The sequence below is a fragment of the Trachinotus anak genome, unplaced genomic scaffold (genome assembly GCF_046630095.1).
Source record: "Trachinotus anak isolate AG129_WGS33_773 ecotype Australia unplaced genomic scaffold, CSIRO_AGI_Tana_v1 ptg000001l, whole genome shotgun sequence".
Taxonomy (NCBI): Eukaryota; Metazoa; Chordata; class Actinopteri; order Carangiformes; family Carangidae; genus Trachinotus; species Trachinotus anak.
This window is the reverse complement of record NW_027273852.1, coordinates 14,110,796-14,131,559: the sequence shown is the minus strand read 5'-3', so window position 1 is coordinate 14,131,559 and position 20,764 is coordinate 14,110,796. Positions and strand designations below refer to the sequence as shown.

The 20,764-nt window shown below is 42.6% G+C and overlaps 1 protein-coding gene across 6 annotated transcripts in view; it reads right to left on the bottom strand.

Moving 5' to 3' along the window:
- The window catches only part of klf12b (Kruppel like factor 12b), a 40,834-nt gene that overhangs the window by 6,034 nt on the left and 14,036 nt on the right, over nucleotides 1-20,764 (bottom strand). For 5 of the 6 annotated variants that reach the window (XM_071479313.1, XM_071479335.1, XM_071479345.1 and 2 more), the window contains exons 2-5: nucleotides 18,963-19,045; nucleotides 11,238-11,787; nucleotides 7,672-7,807; nucleotides 881-1,038 (exon numbers count right to left, since the gene is read on the bottom strand). In XM_071479313.1, coding sequence (XP_071335414.1) covers nucleotides 881-1,038; nucleotides 7,672-7,807; nucleotides 11,238-11,787; nucleotides 18,963-19,045 — 927 coding nt within the window. Of the gene's footprint in view, nucleotides 1-880; nucleotides 1,039-7,671; nucleotides 7,808-11,237; nucleotides 11,788-12,711; nucleotides 12,838-18,962; nucleotides 19,046-20,764 lie in introns of those variants that run through there. The other variant, XM_071479322.1, reaches the window with a different exon arrangement.

The following is a 20,764-nucleotide window of genomic DNA, read 5'->3' as shown; positions in this document are numbered from 1 at the left end:
TAGCATACTGGTAAATGTAAAAAGTTAGTATTTCACTATGAGAAATGTATCATCTACAGTTTTAAAGTATAGATGTATTTGTATTATTTTGAAACAAGACTGTAATTCTGTTTCCTCTGTGCTGTTAGATTCCACTTTAAATGTCTGTTATGTATAATTGTTTTACAATGGGGCGTGGTAAACAATTAGTATGATTGTTTTCTCAATACCAGCATACGCCTTTTGCTTGGAGCAAACAAAGGGCCATCATGGATGCCTTAAGGCAGCCATAACTGGTCTCTGTCTCTTATAGTTAAAGAAAGCCTCAAGATGTTCATAAGGACACGAGAGAATAGGCAGTTATAGAGAACTGAGAATTTTGACTGATTAAAGTATAATCACACTTAATGCCTTCAGACTGTTCTCACAAGACATCAGGATGCACTATCAAATGCATTCAGCATCTCTTATAAAGCATTATGCACTGTAATACATGATGTATTCAAGGTATACAGTAAATATTACAGATATTACAGAATTACAGATACAGACTTCAAAGACAATACACCTTTGGGTTTATTTTGGTTTTGCCTATTGGAATTCAGGTCTGGCTTTGGATCTTTGGATGATTAATACTTTTTTTGTGCTCTGGTCTAAGTCTTGACTTGGGATTGACCTTTGACCTCCTGTCGTCCAGGTTTAAATGTAAGTGTAAAACTTCTTCAAACCGTCTGGTTTTGAAGGTGGCAGAATGTTGCAGTTGAATGTTGTTGTATTTGTCCACAGTATTAAGACTGGGATTTTCTATGTGTTCAAATAGCATCACTGCACAACAACTTGAGCAGACACTGCATTAAAAGAAAATCACGACACATTAACACACACACTCAGTCTTACTGACCTGTATGTGTCCTTCTGTGTGCTTTTAAATGGGAGCTTTTGGTGTACACCTTATTGCAGCCTTCAAAGTCACATCTGTGGATTCTTCTCTTTTTGGAATCTGGTGACTCTGACCTCCGGGGGCGCCGTATGCTGTCAATACTGAACGGGGACAGGGAACTGCAACAGAAGAATAAGAATCGACATCATTATTATTATTATTATTATTAGGTTGTGAAGATACCTTTGCACCACATTGATGTGTCCAAATTCTATACTACAAACTATTTCCCACCAGTGGTTAACATATCCACACAGAAAAAAGTGACAAAATAAGGTACAATTAAAGCAGTCAGGATGTATTTTTTTTTGTTTGTTTTTTTAACTTAATTTTTTAGCTTAGAGTTGATGGACAGTTTTCTCCCCAGAGGGAAATTTGGGAGGTGCACACAGCATAAAAGTAATTTTAGATGTTATGAAACAACTCAGGAAATAATAAATAACTATTACACTGTTGAAAAAATATACTGTCGGCAGCGTCACAGTTTTCAGACATTCAGGAAAGTGAAGCCTACTGAGGCATCTGACTGATTTCTGTAACACAAAATGTAAGGTAGCACAATCTGTGCAGTAAAGAAGTGCCATTCTTTTTATTGAAACTGAATCTTAGGTTTATGCAATAAACCAAAATAAAGGAAAAAAAAAAACCTTCAAAGACAGTAGCTATACATATTACAATGCCATCAGTTGTTAGTGTTTTTTAAGCTCAGTGTGTAATGTTGGGAAACAAATCAGACATCCCAAGATGCAAACATTGTATCATTTCTTATTAAGTATGTTAATTTCCTGTCTACAGTAGGGACTAACTGCAAACACAGTAGACTATAAATATAGGTTCACCCTAACACATACTGTGCAGTACAGGTGGCTGTACACAGTGGCTCTGCCAGCAGGTGGCAGTGTAACACCGCTGCAGCTCAAGGAGATGAGGTAAGAGGGCTGGTATTCATATTGCTCCCAGACTTCCATCAATCAAATGTGGAAACTGTTTTTTACTCAATGTTTTTCAGTGAGGTTAATGACTCCTGAGTTATTTCTACCATCAGTATATTTTGTCGTGGCATTTCCTCTCCGATAAGGAATCAATAACGCTGTTGATTATATAATTTGTCACTCCTAACAGTGAAGCAAAGTGTGTGTGCGTGTGTGTGCTTTTGCATGCATGCCTGACTTGTTACTGAGTGTAAGTATTTGCAGGCTAGTATCATATCTGTGATGAATCTAAATTTGCTTACACATAGCGTCTGAGAACATAATGCTGTATACAAACACACAAATCTATCCAGGAAGGAAACAAAGAGAAGGTAGGTCAGTGGTAGATGGTCTCACCAATGATCGTCAGCTGTGAGACAGCGAGCACCTTTCACACAGCGATAAACACATGACTGCAACACACACACGCACACGCGCACACACACACACACCCAGCAAATTGGCAAGAAGGAGAAAGATACAGTGCAGACAGAAAACAAGAACATCTCTGTTTACGAGAAGGGAGGAGAAATATCTGTGGGATATATTTAACAGGGCTCTCTCAGCAGTGGAGGAGCACAAATGCCTTTCTTTCAGGTCTCAGAGTCTCTGTTGTGGATATTGAGAAAAAAGGTAAGAGTGTGAAGGGGGAAAGGGGGAGGAGGGAGAGTAGGAGAGGAACTACTTTGGTTGTGTCAGAGGGATTTGAAAGAGGAGCAGGGACTGTCAGACAGGCCCCCCAATGTCCAACTGGAGGTCACTTCCTGTTTCTCTGCCTTTCGCCGATGCACGATTAGTCTAACGCAGACTTGTGCATGTGTATATCTATATGTATATGCATGCAATCAAGACACACATACACACTGGCTGCACAAATACACAGAATTGCAGAGAAAAACACGTACATACAGATCACCTGTTGGTCTTGGCTTACTGCCAATCTGAAGCTGCGCAGGAAATGAGCACACGGGTCAGATATGAAGTGAACTCTAACTCCCCTCTCATTTCTCTCACTCTCTCTACTGCGTGTCTCCAAGTTCAGAAAATATCACACCGCAGCGTGCTGTCAAAACAGGGCGTTAAGACAAAGAAGTGTATTCATGTGGCTGAAGGCAGACTGCAAGTCTTGATTACAAAGGATTGATGAGGAGATTAACGGGCCATCTACTAATCTCACAGAGAAACGTAGAACACCATCTAGAATTTGTAGGTACTGTGTGTGTGTGTGTGTGTGTGTGTGTGAGTGTGTGTGTGTGTGTGTGTGTGTGTGTGTGTGTGTGTGTGTGTGTGTGTGTGTGTGTGTGTGTGTGTGTGTGTTTGTGTCCACAAAAGTGAGGAAGAGTGGCAGGATTTACTGTGGAAACACTCTGAGCTGAGCCACTGAGCAGATGAGGCGGATGTTTACATTCTGACTTCATCCATGAAGTGACCCCATGATTATGATATAATTTAGGGAGGTCTGAGTACAACAGCTTCTAAAACAAAGAATAAATGACATCTCATTATTCATTTAATTGAGCTGCTTTTTTTTTTTCTCCTGCTGTCGATAATTCTGTCATCATCTCAACAGCTCGGTGACAGATTTCTGGTTTCATTGATTGTGTGTATTCATGTAAATTTAGTGATTTACACTTCCTCCTAGAGTACAGACACTTACACACAGGTACTTACCAATGCAGCAAAAGTAAACAGCTATAGACTTTAAAATCCACGTAAATGACACTTTAACGATCCCTGTGAGGAAATTAGTCACTACGGACACAAATTAAAGAATAAATCAGGGCAAAATCCAGAAATATAGCAATGAAATAAATTGTATGTAACTTTAAACGACTACAAGCTTGTATGAAGGCAAGTAGGGCTGAAACAATTACAGAAAATGTATTCCAGACTGTTTTGATAATTGATTAATTGTTAAAGTCATATGCCAAACATTTGCTAGTTTCAACTTCACCAAAGTAAGAAATGTTTTATATCAGGATGAACTGAAAATCTTTGGCTTTTTTGATTGTTGGGCGAGCGAAATTTGACATTACTTTAGATTATGGGAAAGTGCAATTTAATTTTCATTTTCATTTCACATTTTTCACTATTTACTGTCATATTAAAGCTAAACGATTTTTCAATTAATTGAATTCTTTGAAAATAATTACTACTTGCTGTTGTCATGTAAAAAAACAAAACAAAAAAAACCCCCACATACCTCATCCACGAAAGAGGGATTTTCATGTTTCTCACTACCACTATATTGCTTAGCACTTGGAAGATGCTACTAGCAGTGTAAGTTTCTATTTATATCAACAGGCGTACTGCGTGTGTAAATGCGCAGTGAAAGATCTGTTAAACTGGTGCATTTAAACAAGCAAAAAAAGAAAACCCCCAAAAACAATGCCCAACTAGGGGCAGACTGGTTGACCGTTAAAGTAAAAAATAGTCTCATGTGTGCATAATTAGAACATGGAGAAATTAAGTTTAAAGATTGTCCTTTTATCAGGAGCTTAGCTGAATAACTTGATCGAATAATGGAGTTATAATAATGGAGTTGGGTGTATTTGTTTGCATAAACAACATAATCTTTATTGTAGCTGTTGTGTGAGAATTCATTTCGTGTATTTTCTCATGTGAGCCCAGAGGCACAGTCACACTGCTCTGAACCCTGTGTCAGTGCGGCATCATGGCTGTGTGAATGTGTCTGGATGTGTCTCCCAGAGCAGCCGAGAGAAATAGGAAGTACAGCTGAGAACGATTTCAAACAGAGCTGACCTCTGTTTTGGTTCCTTCGTTTCCCTTTTTATTTGCCCTACTTCATCCGCTGCTCTCCACACGTACGACAGAGAGAGAGAGAGAGAGAGAGAGAGAGAGAGAGAGAGATGCAGAGAAGGTGTGTGTGTGTGTGTGTGTGTGTGTGTGTGTGTGTGTGTGTCACCTGTGATGGGGGTTTCCCACAATGCAAACACAATGCATATTTTTCTAAGTTCTCATAGGAAATGGGGTCAGTTTCAGCAGAGCAGCCACTCTACATGGTTCTTGCACAGACCTGAAGTAATAGTGGAATTATCAAGAAAACAGGAAAGGGAATGTGTGTGTGAGTGTGTGAGTGTGTGTGTTTGTGTGTGTGTGTGTGTGTGTGTGTGTGTGTGTGTGTGTGTGTGTGTGTGTGACTGTGTGCGTGCGTGCACTGGAAGACTGCCCACCGGGCATTCCTGTACCTGTCCGAGGACACTACCCCTCACCTCACCCTTCTCCCCTCCTTCCTCCTGCTTTGCTCCGTTGCCCCCAGGTCCTTGGGGACCAGCCAGACTTCAACAGACAACCCTTCCAACACAAGCCCCTGCCCCCAACACACACACAGGCACGCACACCTACACCTTCCTTCCCTCTCCTATCTCCCTCTAACTGTCTTCCTCTCTTTCGTTTGCGCTCTCCCACAATAGCCTATCCACTGGTCCCCAGGGAAACGCATGAATATGGAGGAGGCTGCCCAAGAAGCACATGACACACACACACACACACACACACACTTTCTCCTTTCACTCATTTATTTATATATGGATACCTGGATTGGAGGCTGCAGGCACTCCTGTCCTCCGCCCTTACACTTCTCCTCCCTGATGCTGCCTGGATGATTGCTTGTGTAAATATGGACACTAAATTACATAAAGCAGCTCCTTCTACACTCACAGTGTACATGTTTAAATGAAAAGAAAAGAAATATAGCAACACAATAGAGTGGCATGTTTCAAAGACTGTCGGCTTCTGTTGCAGTGCAGATGTCCACAGAGCGCATGTGTTGTGTCAATACAGAATGCACATTCTTCCAGCATGTAACTCAAGAAGACTACAGACCTCTTTGTTTTTCACAGACAAACATGCAAGTCTGTGTTCCTGTTGACAATGGCTGACCTCCTTCTGGAACCAGCTGTTCTGTCCACTGTGCAGAAACACGTGCATGCATACAGTACAAACACACATACACCGGAGGATTAATACTTACGGACGTGAACACATACTTTTTCACACACACACACACACACACACACACACACACACACACACACACACACACACACAGAGTCACACACACAGCGGGCACACAGGAGCACAGTTTCCACACAGCACAGTCTGCACTTTGCACACAGAGAAGTGAGTGTGTGGGCAGGCCCTGGCAGGGCATTGCTAAGCCTGGCTGGTGATTTATCTCCATAGTGAAAGCTTGGGCAGTGAAAGGTTGGGTCCTGCCAACCTCTGTTCTCCTCTGACCACCCGGTGCCCACGTGTGGCACTCAGGGGCACGCCTGTCCCTCTCAATAACCTGCACCGAAACCTGAGTCCTCCAGTGAGTGTCTCTGAGTGTGTGTGTGTGTGTGTATGTGTGTCTTCCTTGAAACATGGCAACCTCTGCTTGTACCACTGAACAAGCACAGTCTCACCTCTAGTTTTTACCACAATGTGTTGCATAGTGCCACAACAATAACTCAATTTAGTCGTATTAGGTTCACACAGGCAGCGGCGCACAGGCAAAGAACGCAAAATGTCCTGTATACAATGTCAACCCTGTAAGCTGGAGTATTACCACCAAAACACAGCCAGCCGAGGTTGGCCTACCGTCAGCCTCAGCCTTGTTAATGTTGCTACATCATTAGCAGGATTCTCACAGAGTCCTGGAATACTTTCCTTACAGTTAGTCTAAATAAAAGTCCCATGGGTATTAACTTGAGTCTGGCCAGGCTGCTAGTTATGACTGTTCTGGGTTTATGGGTGGCAAGGGGGGCAGGGCCTAGCCAAATGTTTCTCTGCATCTGATTTCCTGCATTTGATCAGAATACTGTAAGCTGTCATTCACTGGGGAGGGAAGTCTTTTCATTCAACACAGATGGACTGGCACCACAGGAGTTGTGATGTTTGTAGGCTGCACAGGGCATAAAGTATGTCTGAGCCATATGCACTCATATAGATCCACACCCACGCAGACACATCCAAATGTGGAAGAGCAGTTAGGAAAGCCCACAGAAATTCACAATGCTGGGTCTTACATTAGGTTCATGTGTAAACAGTGCTCTCATCCAGGGTGTCAGGGAAAACATTTTCGACCTCACTGCTCTGAACTCTGAAATGCCTAGTGTTTAGATTCTTCAGTAACTAAATGTACCTTGTGCTTTATGCTTTCTCAAACACTCAACTCCTCTTTAAAGTGACATTTTTAAATATATTTCATGACTGGAAACCTCACTAGCTATGACAAAGACTAATGGCTAGAGGAAAAAGTTAGTGTTGGCAGCCTGTAGTGGAAATAGGTGCATTGAAGGTGCATTGAGCATTAGATCTTCAAAATTAATAAAGATCTGCGCATAACAGAAGATGTTAGAATAATTTTCTAACAGAATAACCTTTACACGTATTAAACTGGTTGTGGTGTTAATATGAGCAGAGACGGTTTATGCTCCTTTCTTGTTTTTATTTTGTATTTGGTTGACGAGAAAATGCAACGAGCTATAAAGCATTTATTTTAGTAAACAGCTACACGTAACTATTTACAATTTGGGTTAGTAGTATTGTGAAGGAAAAATCAATCCTGTAACAGTGGAGCAAATTGAAACTCCAATATCAACGGTAAGCAGCATAAAGATCAAAGCCACACTTCCCAAACACCTTCCTCTAACAGAAATAACAACTTAAGACAGAGATATTTAGGTTTTTTTTTAGCATTCAGGGTCATGAGAGGAGGAAAAAGTCAACATGATGATTTCCCACACACACATGTGTACAGATCATGATACTCACTCTTGTACGGCGCGGGCTATAGACAGCGCAGTGGAGCCGGTCTCATTAACACTGTCCAAGGTCACGTTTGGCAGGTCGTCGTCATCGCTGTCACTTTTGATCTGCCTTGGCGACAAGCCATTGGGGTCTGTGTGTGCTGCGAGGACGGGACACAGACACAGGAGTCAGACACATGATACTGGAGCCGGCCCTGGAAACTTATAAGGCATATCACATTGTGTGTCTTGGAAAGTGTTTCTAATTGTAATGAGGTAATCGCCTTCATACTTTGTTGTTATTTCATCCATCATTGTTCAAGGAACTATCCTACAAAGTAGCTTTTGTCATTTATGTCTTCTATTACTTAATGTATATGTGTGTGTGTGTGTGTGTGTGTGTGTATAGTTGTGTTTTTGTGTGTATCAAGGAGGTCACCTCAGTGCTGATTTTCAGTCAGTAGTAGTCAATCAAACAGAATTCTGAACTTGAGGACAGAACAGCCAACCATGACAGTGTACCCAGTAGTTACATATGCACAGAGGAGCAAACAAATAGATACACACATGCACATGCGCGCGCACACACACACACACATATTCTTTATCAGCCTCCAACCATAGAGATAAGGAGCTGGGTGGAGCATTGTTTGGGCGTTTTTGTTGTCTCTGAGCAGTGTGTGGGAACATTTGTGCATCTGTTACTGAGTGTGTGTGTGTGTGTGTGTGTGTGTGTGTGTGTGTGTATGCGTGTGTGTGTAGTGTGTGTATGCCTACTGAATATGTCCAAGTTAAAAGCACATGTGCATGCATGAGTGCAGCTCAGCAGAGCACTGCGGTCTCTGTCCCCCTACATGTGCAACTGACAGAGAATCATATTCATGATAATGACAAACTTCTACACAAAAGGCCTGGAGAGAGCACAGAAGTCGAAGCCCATCCATCCGCCGCTGTATTCTTTTCAAAGAACATCCTGATAATTAGTGAGCTAGCTTCGCTGAACATTTGACTGGCCAGCATGCTATTAAACCATGACCCTCTGAGCGCAGGGGTCTCTGTCACTACATGACAAAGTTACATCTGTTCCACAAGTTGTGACAACTTCTCCCCTGGACAGCTCATTGGAAACATTGCCAGAGCCCGCAGCCACCCTGCCCTCTCTGTCTCCATAGACACAGGCTGCACACATCCTCAATAACTCAAGAGATGAATGTCAGAAAAGTTAAGACCTGCCGCTGAATACTTTGCCAAAGTAAAGTTTCTGGAAATCTACAGTGTGAGATTAAACAATGATTAAGTAATATAATAATTCAACAGAAAAAAGAGGGAATGAATGTACGACAGGCATGGCTGAGATATTATAATAACTAGTCTTCTTTCTGAAGATGTAATCATCACAAACACTGAATATATTAAAACATACTGTATTTCCAACTGAGTTCTGCAACACCCCAGTCTACTGTAATCCTGGTGCTTTTATAAGCTATCAGGACTTCACCTCCTCTGCCCTCTCAGCCGAGACTGTGGCCATAATGTCCCATAATAAGGGTCTAGAGTTGGCAGCAGACATGGTGTTATTACTTGGAGGGGGTTGGGGGGGGGGGGGGGGGGGGGGGGGGGGGGGGGTAATGCTGCGACTCTGTTGGAGCTTTTGCTTTTAAAGGTTTCAAACTGTTGTTGCAGACTACGACATGCAGAGTGGTCACCAGCTCGCCTACCCTATGGAAAACCTGTAATTAGTCAGAAATGCATTGTGTGTTGGAAAGGGGTATTTTGAGCGAGGGACACAAAGGAGGAGTGGTGGAGAGGTGGGCAGAGCACCGGATTTCTTTCTTTCTCTCCTGTTGTTTCCAGTCAAGCCCTGTTTCCATGGCAACCTCCTGCCGGAGACAGGGAGACAGCAGTGAAAGGAAGGGTACCCGCCCTCTCTTAAAGAGGATGGCCAACCTGTGTGTGTGTGTGTGTGTGCATGTGAGAGAGTGGATGAGTGTGTATATGTGTGTGAATGCAAGTATTCTTGTTGAGAGCTTCAATAATCAAATTAAATTTCACATGGGCAGAAATGGCCTTTGTTTGTGATTCCCCTGATGCCAACAACTTATGTATTCAGCCATCAACACCTGACAGAGAAAACTGATGAGGCAAGAACGAAAAAATTAACTTATATCTAAACTGAAATATCATATGATGTGTAGTAACACTACATTATTTTTAATTTGACTGTGGGAAAGTGTATGTAAACCAAGTCACATTAAGTTCAAGTAACAGCAAAATGTTCTGTTTGTTGTCTCATTAAAAGTGACCATCCACCACACCCAACATTTTATTCTCATTCACCCCATTTCCTTTGTGTTTGGAGCCTTCAGAGCTGGGCACAGCTAATGTTGGCCTGTGCATATATGCGTGCATGTGTTTGTGGAAGTGCCACCCATCTTCAATATCCATCCACACCCTCTTATGCAAGTCTTGTTTTTCCTGTCCTTCCTTCTTTACTCTCCTCTCCTCGGGAGCAGACATCCAGCACTTAAAACGCCCATCTCTGAGGACCACCCCACCCAGTCAGCCAAGTGTCTGTCTGAGCACATGCTCTAATTACACATCTGTTTGTTTGCTTGCATGTACAGTACATGCATGGGTGTGACTTAAAGTCCGAGAGTGTTTGTCCATTCTGCAGGGATTTCACAACCAACAGTTTCCCTGTGTACGGCGCGGAGTAACACCTAGGCCTACTGTAGGCTCACTCACTGTGGTTAGCAATAAAACCACACCCAGCCAGAAAACCAATAACACTGTCTAGATTTGGGCCAGAGAGGTCTAATACTCACACTGCCCCAGATGTTTGCTTCTCTCTAGACGGAAAAGTAACAACTGGTTACCTGAACCAGAGGCTATTTAAGGTATCCACGCAAAATCTCTTTCAGTAAAAAGATGGGAGCTGGTAAAGCTCATCTTCACTCTGAAACGGTAACATTGCTGCCTGAGGGGCTGTCTCAGCGCAGGACAAATATACCACAATACCCAGCTTTTCATTGGGATATCTCATGCTACATCACACAGGTATCACAGCCACTACATTGCCAAATGAAAGCCTGGACCTGTCTGTGTCATCCCATGTTTCTGACCCCAAAACAGCCAGAACTCATTTTATTCCATTTCGTAAACGTAATCTTTGTATTTTCTCTTTATATTACTGATGGATATTGTCATGGCTGACAACCGATGATGACAAATATTAAACTATTTTGATTTAGATGAATAATTAATGTGAAATAATGGATTTCTAATTGATATTTCTCAGCAGGTTGAGAAAGTGTCTATTCAAGTTGGAGGCTAGAGCTTCCTGGGAGACACATCAGACTGCTTTTTCTTTTGCTTTTGGTTTTGCTTTAGAATGTAAAAGTAATGTATTCATGAAGCAGTAGCACAAAGTCTGAATCATAATGTACCATCATTTCCTCGACAGATTTAACAGTGATTCAATAATTACTGCAGAAATTACAGTGTTTCTACCTGAAAGTGAGATTTAATATGAATCCCAAAGACAGAAAATCAGCTGTATGAATATGGAGTATTTGGAGAGCGTGGTCTCACCTTTGCCCTGGCTTTTGACCTCATCCAGCAGAGGTAGCATGATGGCGTTGTTGAGGCTGGAGGGTGATCGAAGGGCAGTGGTGTACATGAGGGGCAGTGACTGTACCACAACCGGGATGCGGTGAACATGGCTAGCCAGCTTCCCTGCTCCCTGCAGGCTCAGAGGGCTGGAAGGAGGCGGCGGCACAGAGTGCAGGATGTGCAAATACGGCTGACCTCTCACCCCAGTGCCAGGGGCAACCAGAGGGCCTGGTGTGAGCACCGATGAGGCTGAGGTGATAACTGATGGAGAGGAGGAGGAGGAGGAGGAGGATGACGACGATAAAGAAGACGGGGAGAAGGCAGATCTGAGAGGGGATGATGAGGTCGTGGTGATGGGGATGGTGGATGAAGAGGAGGGGCGGGGTTTGTTGATTGACAGGTCGACAGGCTCGGTTTGTGTGTGGAAGTGCAGGTCGGGGGCGAGCAGGTCTTCTGGAGGTTCGTGTTTAACTCTACTGAGGAAGAAAGGGACGCCGTCCATCGCAGAATAAGGGCGCACTTTAGGTGACTGTGGGAGGAAAAGAAACAATGATGTTAGATTTTCCTTAAACCACTCAATCGTTTTTGTCATTTTAATGTCTTACAAACACATAAACCTGGGACTCACAACTGGGAAGAAAGAAATAAGTCACACTATTTGCCTACAAGTGATGTATTTATGGCATTAAATTTCACATTTCCACTAATGTCCTGCAATAATTGTCTCATTAACCAAAAAGCGATCTGTTGATAAATTAAGGTCAAGGACAATTGTTTTTGTGTAGTCAGCTTCAGAAACAACAGTTCTGCATGATAGAGATATGTCCGGGATATATGCAGTGACATTTATAGAGAAATGACCAGTTAATTTCCTCATGTTCATTCAAGCATTCGGCTCCTCCTGTGAAGTCCCTTTGGTTAGCATGATGTCATTCGCAGATGAAATACAGGAGTAAAGATATTGTCTCTCACTCTCGCCTCCTTTCACTCTCTCTCTCTTTTTCTTGGCGTGGGTTGCTCTCTCTCTCTTTTCCTCCTGTTTTCCATCACTCCCACAGAAACGCAGCTCTCTTGGCTCCTCTTGTATCTCTCCTAAATCTCCTTTGTGACGGTGGAAAAACATCATATGGGCTCAATTTCCTGACCGTCTCTCTCTGTCTCTCAGCGATGGGCCTCCTAAGGCCAACGCTGGTGGCTCAGCGTGTCCCTCAACATATCTTTCACTTAACACCAAGCAGACTGTAACACAACCACTCCATCTGTCTGCAAACGTTTCAGGGACCTGTTTACTTGGAAAAGATAATGGAGAGCATACAAAGCAAGAAAATCGACACTCACCCTGCTACTATTTGTTCCTCCTGACTCCCAAACTTTGGACACACTTTGATGTCACAGTCTTTGTTTTAATGTCAAATTAAGCACGTTACATGTGATGTAGCTGATCGGGACTCACTATGTTTGATGTGGGAGGGGTTGCTAGAGTGTGTGGCGAGTGGTGTTGATCCTCCCAGTGGAGTCTCTGAGAGGCTGACTCACAGTTAAGGCCATCAACGAGTGAGCACATCCAGGATTCTTACTAATCATACAGGAAAAGCTCATTAAAGTTAAAGGAAAAACTCAGCTGCAGCAGAAATGAAAATGTTCTGTACTGTGGATTTTCGTCCTCACTTTTGTTTTTCAGACTCACATTTCTTTCCCCTTATGTAATGCTGGCTGAGAGTGGATCTGTGGTGTATTACGAATTTTTCTGAGTGCTGTGTGTGTGCATGTGTTTGTGTGTGTGTGTGTGTGTGTGTGTGAGTGTGTGTTTGTGTGTGTGTATGCATGTTCTTTTATGTAGTAGCCTGCTATTTTTACTCCAGACTTGTATACTCGTTTTCAGCCTACAGGAAATGTTACGACCCCATGAATCAAAAAGTGCTTCTCGCTGTGTAACTCCTCCTCAGTTGGAAAACAAACCCTACCCCATGAAATATGCCCTGTGATGACCTCTGGACCTCAGTGGGGTTCAGATCAGGGTCAGTGGTGTCAGGTCAAGGTTCACAGCACATTATGGTGTGCTTCATAATACCACCCACCAAACACTTTCAATAGGGTCTCTACATGACTTATGTATATAATTATGCTCTGAGGAAAAGCATTTTAATTGTTTTGATTAAGGCCTTTTCATATTACGAGAATAAAAGCAGCCATAGGTATCACATTTGTAATAAGCATAAGCACAGTCTTTGTGAGGATTGGATAAGATGACCTTTTAGGTTGTTCTGTGATATAGAAATCATCACACCTCCTTCATGGAAACTCATAGTAGAACTGTTCAGTCAGAGACACTTCCCCCCAGGAACTGACCATTTATAGCAAATAGTTATGCAGTTACATTTGGCAGAAAACCCATCTCCTTTTTAAGGGAGCTCTCAAAGAATAAGAGCAGTAATGAACTACTGAACTAATCCACCTTAATAAACACATATATGCACAGCTGTAAGATACACCAATCAACCACAATATTAAAATCAGTTACTGGTTTCAATGTTGTGGCTGATCATTGTGCAGTTAAGTTAATAACACCAAAAGCTTTTTGGGTCTGCTTATAAATGTTGCTTATAAAGGTCAAAAACCGTTCCAAATTGAACCTGAGTTAATCAGTTCCTTTTATCAATACTGAGGCCTATACGCTCACTACACACATTACATAGGGCTCTACAAATTACACAAGGGCCCACCTCCCCTTCATGTCAAAGCAGACATCAGTGTTTACAACTGTGATGAGCGTATGAAGCAGAACTATCCTGTGGTCACAAAAAGAGGAAAAAAAAAAAAGCCATATGAGTGAATTGTGGGAACATCAGGTACTCTCCAAGTTTGATGTCAGCAAATAGCAGCATGCTTACGTTAAGTGCTGCCTTGCAGTGCGTCTGTCTCCGTCTGTCTCTACCTGAGCTGGGCAGTGTGTCTCTTGGTCTGTCTGTGCTGTGTTTTGTGACTTTACAAAGTCTGGCCAAGGTGAGAGCGATATACAACTATTTAAAATGTTTGATAAACGCCAACTGGCAACGGTGTTTACAAACTGCATCTCGGGAAGGATTACTGAACACGTGTAAGAACCAGTACAGATACAATATATGGCACACGTGAGTGGTGCAGGCAGCTGTAGTCCAGTATGCAGCGTGTGTACATTATTTTATGATTTTGTCTATTCATTTAGCTAAATGCCTGCTTAATGCCCACTTGGCAAACATTTTTGGAGATTTCAAAATGCTGATACAGATTCTTTCATGTGCTTATAACCCAAAAATATATAGGTTAACAAAAAATGCAGTTTACTACTGCTTTACAATTAGTATCAGAGAGGAATGCGGATGACATGCAAGCAGAGGGCCTTGGGTTGGCCTCAAACTCTGACCACTGTTAAATAAGACCTGCGCTCCACAAGATGAGCCATCAGTGCACCACACTGCATGGGCTATAACTAGTTTGGTTTTACTTGACATTACATTATTGACAACATGGGATACGAGACAAATTGCAGCATTTTATTTTCAAATACGAGATGACCACATACCATGCGGGACGGCTGGTAACCCTAGTGGGAAACCTAAAGGTAGCCTACAAGCAGACAGGTGGTTCCTTTGTGTACTATAAAATATGAAAATCCTGCTGGCACGACTGGCACATAATTTAAAAAAAAAAAGACAATAATTATCCCGTCTCTCAGTTGGTTTAGTTACAACTCTGGACTAATGCAAGATGGACAACACTGACACTGACTGTTTAATTTAAAATCTTGATTAACTAGGCATACTGGGCAATACAGATGCACATCTCTGAGTAAATAATAACCATCAGTTATTAAACCACAGCATAAAGAGTGTTTTATATTTGAACATTTCTAAAAGGAAATCTGGGGGAGGCCACTTAAATGGGCCCGATACAGCTGATTAATAGCTCATTAGTAATAAAACTGCAGCCATAGCCTATAGGCTTATGTTTACATTTTATAGCCAAAGCTAATTGTATAATATTGTGAAGATTGGACTAATTACCAGACAACAGAGCCAAAGCACTGTTACAGTGCACATTTTCTATTTTATACAACTTCATATCTATGTTAATGTTATGTTCACTGATCTTATGACTCTATTGATTCAATAAATGTTATTTGTTTATAAGTCATTCTGCTCTGTGTAGGTCTACTTATTCTTAGACCAACAGATGGAGCAGACTGCTTTAAAAAGGATGGAGGATTGTAGTGGGAGCACTGGGGTGTCAGGTGTGATTGTGTGGCAAAAATCTGTGTTGGCCTACTTTTTTTCCACGCACAGAAAATTGATCTGTCATTGTTACGAGAATTGATAAAGACTCAGACCAATAGATAGAACTGATAATGGCATTGGTATCAATGACATCTTATCAACTCCCATCCCTACTGTACCTGTATGAATATGATTGGACTCCACTCAACAGCTGGTGGCCAAACTGCTAACGAATGAGCCACTGACAGTAAGGTATGAATGGAGCAGCTGATACCAATCAGCTGATGCTGGCATGCTACTTTATTGCTCTTCCTGAACTAACGCACTGCTCTATGTTTGAGTTTCTCCACTCATAAAGCTAACGCCGTGTCTACACAGGAGGCGTAGTGTGAACAGCATGTCAGCAGAGCAACTTCACTGCTCCATCTGTACCTACACAGCGTGCGACCAGGCACGCTATCCAGTGCGTGTCACACAATCAAATACACAATCACTGTGCGAGCGTAAAACTGAGGAAAATAGACTTGAAGCGTAAAAATACGCTTATAGCACAAATGAAATGTGAGCTATTACCAGAATTACGCAGCCTGTGGATGCAGCTGGATTGATCAAAACAGAAGCATATCTGCTCCATCAGATGTATGTAAGATGGACAAGTGAAAAATATGGTTAAATTACTTGTGTACTAGAAAAGACACTGTTGACCCTCCTTGTTAGAAGATTTTAGATTTAACTAAAAGATCCCTCCCATGGACTATCTAGATTCACAACTGATTTTTACGCCTGGTTATTGAATGGCTATAGCTGCTGATCCATGCTTTTACCTTAAGAACATTTCAAAGAAATATCACTTAATTGTCAAAGTGTGTTTGTCACATCAAACGGCCTCTGTGCCTCTCCTCCTGTGCATCAGCTGCTGATGTAGCCTTTCCTGACAGAGCCTCAAGCGATCCTCCAGCTGCTTTTGCATGTGATCCCTCTGTGTTTACATGCTGTGTATAGGATGTGAGTGTCACAGACTGCCTGGAGCTGTAATCCCTGAAGGCTTTGAAGCCATTAGATCCACTGAGGCTGATATCAGTTTTTCGGAGATCTTGGCTTACTCAGTGAGGGTTCTTAGAGTGTGTCGGCTGATTAACTTTTACACTTGCCACAATATCTGCATTAGCTATATTCTGTATTTGGAGTCAAATACCAACATTTACATTAGTAGAGATTTAATCCATTTTTATAGAAATCATTTATTCGTTGATAGGAGCTGCTTTGATAAAAGCCACTTGAGGAAATGTTACATGTGGCACGTGATTACACTGAGGCTAATGGCTACAAAGGACAGACATTATTAGCTTTTGCACTTGTGAGCACCTGACCTCTTTGGTTATGGTATAATCGGTGTAACAAAATGCATAATACATCCTCAAGTGCCATTCTCCTTTGAAAGCAGATGATAACAAAAAAGAGGGCAACCTTCTACAAGTCACGTGCCTTGTTGCTTAAACTGAGTCTATATAACTTTTTTTCTGAGCAGCACATACTTTGACCAGAGTTTTTTGAGAGTTAGTCAAGTAGACGACATCAAACACACGAAATGTGTATCTGGGACTTCTGAAAACATAGTGCAAAGGTAGCACAAGAGGACTCCTAAGTTAACATTTATTCATATTTATACATATAACTTCAGAAGTGTTAGGCTCACTTTAATGGAAACACCATGATCATGACAGCCAGCGATATAGTCATTTTCTAAGAACTTGTTTAAATTGATCAATCCTCTGTGGTCCCTGTGTAAAAACAAAGGGGAACACTTGTGTGGAAAGGTCAAAACAACAGGGTATGGTGTTATGCAAAAGTGAAAAACAGAGGCACATTTGCACTTTGGGGTTAGGTTCTCAAACAGATCTCAACCAACACAAATGGAAAACTAAAACCACCCCCACTTTCATTTTGACAGAAACAAATACACGTATGCACTCAAACCTACACATGCTCACACACACTGACACACATATAAAGATATGCTCGACCCGCCTGCCTGCCTGCCTCTGTCCTCATGCCATTGTCTTTATTAGGGGATACTGTTTAGCGGGGCAGATTTTCCAGGCCCTTGCGGGTGAATTGTCTAACGAGGCAGACCATTTCCAGCAAGCCCTTGGCCCCCCGCCACCCAAATGAAGACCACATTTCTGCAGCAGCCTAAACTGTCTGTCTGCATCTGCCATCTAAAGGGAAGCACAGTCTGTTAGGGCAAGATTGGATCTCGGTGCACTTCAAAGCTGTGTGGGCTGCAGCGCTCACATCCTGTCTGTGACTGACATCACTGCACGTATGGAGAATGACTTCAAAACCCCGGGTATTAGGTAGCAGTGCAAGAGCACGGCTCTCAAACCCTGGAGCAACAGATGAGAACAGGACACCCAGAAAGTAACCACCTGCTGCCTCTCTGTCAAGTCCTTCGATATGGAGAGACAGAGTCGGTTCTTATCAACACACAGCACCTCCACAGCCAAACAATTCTCTACAAGACCTGAGATAACCTGATGGGATATCAGCAGTCGGTAATTTTCCCATCCATCACGGGCTAATGCTCTCAGATTTGTCTCAACAGAAACTACTTTGCTCTTCTCCCACCACCAAGTGCTCTTGGTGATATATTAGGGGGCAATATATTATTGATATGTTATGAATGGAAATCAATAATAACGGAACACTAATTCATCATGATTAAAAACATTAAGTGGCCTGCACCCACTGCACACACAGCTGTGGCGGCAACACAAAGCCCTGGTAACCTAGCAACAGCTTCACCATAACAAGACCACTTTATTTCTAGGTATGTCGGACCAGAGAGAGCTGATACTGTATGTGGGCCATGAAAACCCTGCATGAGGTAACTCAATTATACCCAACATGGTCAGTACACACTGTTTAATTGAACAATACACCCAGAAATAATGAGAGTGATAGTGTTTGCAGAGAAGGAGCATACTGAGGTGTGTTGTAGTCGTGTGCGTATTTGAATATGTGTACTAAAGAGAGATGAATCGTGTGTGTTTGCGAGGAAGAAGGGTAAGGGAGGATGAAGGGAAACTGAGAGGCACAAAAGAGCAGGAACAGACAGAGATAGATAAGATTTAGAGGTTCCCATGTGACTACATCTGCACAATCACCCCCAGCCAGCACAGACTCTCTGCTGGCCCCAGTCACCTCCCCGAAACTCCCCCAATGCATTCCTGCTCCAGCTGTGGCTCTCCTCCTCTTCTTGGTTCCTCTCCTCTTCCTGCTTACTACCATGCTCTCCGACCACTCCTCTTAGCCCCCACACTCACTCACGCTCTCACTCACTTGCTTAAGCCTGGGAGTGATTATCGGCCCCTTTTGCCGGGAGGAGGAAAGAAGGAAAGGAAAGCAGGAGGAAAAAAGGGAATTGTCTGGAAAACAACTGCTCTCTTACCCCTTGTTCCGATTCCAGGGGCTCAGCTTTGACTCGGACTGCAGGCATTCCGTCAAGCATTAACATCCTGTTTCTGAGGCTGCCTGTGAAGGGACACAGAGGAGGTGTAAGACGGGTGTTTTTAGCATGACTAAGCAGGTCCCACACTCGGTTATTCACACATGGACATCTACAATGTTGTGCTCAACACCCACTGTGAAACAAACTCATTTTAAACAGACACAAATTAACGTTTCAAACACATCAGAAGCTGCAGGACAAAAGAAGAGCACAGTTATAAACTCAGTTAGTGCACAGCATGACTCCCTCCTCTCCATAATAAAGATTTTCAATTGCCTGGTGGGCTGCTGTGGGGCTAATAACACTTCATAACACTGAATAAAATCCTCTTAAGGCTTCAATGGAATAAAAGCACTTGCTTTGATATGCAGTTACTCAACAGCAATGGCAACAGCACAACCGCACAGAGTTAGTGTTTCATCTCCAAACACAGATTTAAGAAAAAAACAAAACAATAATTGAGTGAAATTTTGACATTTGACAGATAATTACTCATGATGATGCGTGTAATATTAATACCACAATATGGCGCTTGTATACACACATAATAACACACTTCTTAGTACAGCTCTATGTACTGTCTCTGAGCACTGCACTGTAAAGTGGGCAGCAGTGCCCGGCTCCTCAGCTCCGTGCTGTGGCTTTAAGAGGGATACTCAGATGGAGCCAATGACAACAATGCATGTTCCGTATCCCTCAGCTGGGGCCGACCTGAGGTAACCCTCCCTCTTATTATTTTAGCAGCAGTACATGGAGGAATGCAAGCAAGGCAAATAGACTCCAAACATCTCTATTACTCTCCACTGTTGGCACCAGCAGCTACATAGTGTGGCCCAGTCCTTGAAGTTAGCAGCGCTGCAGCATCTTGACTCTCGTGCGGAGAAATAAGCTCGGACAATCGTGAGTGACAGTCCTCTATTGCAGCTGGTTGCCTGATCATCTAACTGCACCAATCTAAGATCACACACAACATCCATGTGGCCTGTCCAGTAATCAAGTTTTTGTACTCACTGGAAAATCCACTCGAAATAGTTACCAAAATAGTTTCAGTTTTTTGACAAATTTCATTCAAAACTGCCACGACAGAATCATTTAATGCTAAGTATTGTTCCACTACCTCTTGGATTCTCAAGCAAAAGCTAATCCTGACTGTGTTTGTGTGTGAGGGAGGTAGAGAAAGAAGGAGGATTTACTCAGTCTGCAACCCCCCCCCCGATCTCGCCTCTCAGGTCTAAGTCCCTCAGGTACTCTGGCTGTGCTGCTATTGTGTTGTTGTCCAGGATGTCCTTCGGCTTCAGGTCTTGGTAGGCCCAGATAGCGTTGCCATAGTAACGGCTGGGCGGGTGGAGCTGCAGCCTCAGTCCAGCCTCAAGCCATGTGTTGAGGAGAAGAAGAGAGATGAGTGCACTAAGAGAGGCTGAAAGTGAGGTTTGTTTTACTCCAGATGACCGTCATTCTGGCATTTTCCTCTTCCTCTTAGAAACACTTCAAATAAAACCTTGATTTTCCCATGAGTTAAATAAAATTTTTTAAAAAGCTTTTTTTTTTTTGGAGCCCAAAAAAATTAATCATCCTAACGTATTTGTTCTCTTTGATCAATTTCACGCTCTTCTTACTTGAAAAATAAAAGTCCCAACGCACTTGATTTTTGCCTGGCATGCCACAGTGAGAATTGCACAAGCAACAACCTCTCCCCATGCGCCTACAGTCCAGTTAATCCAGTGGTGTGCCTAATGAACTGG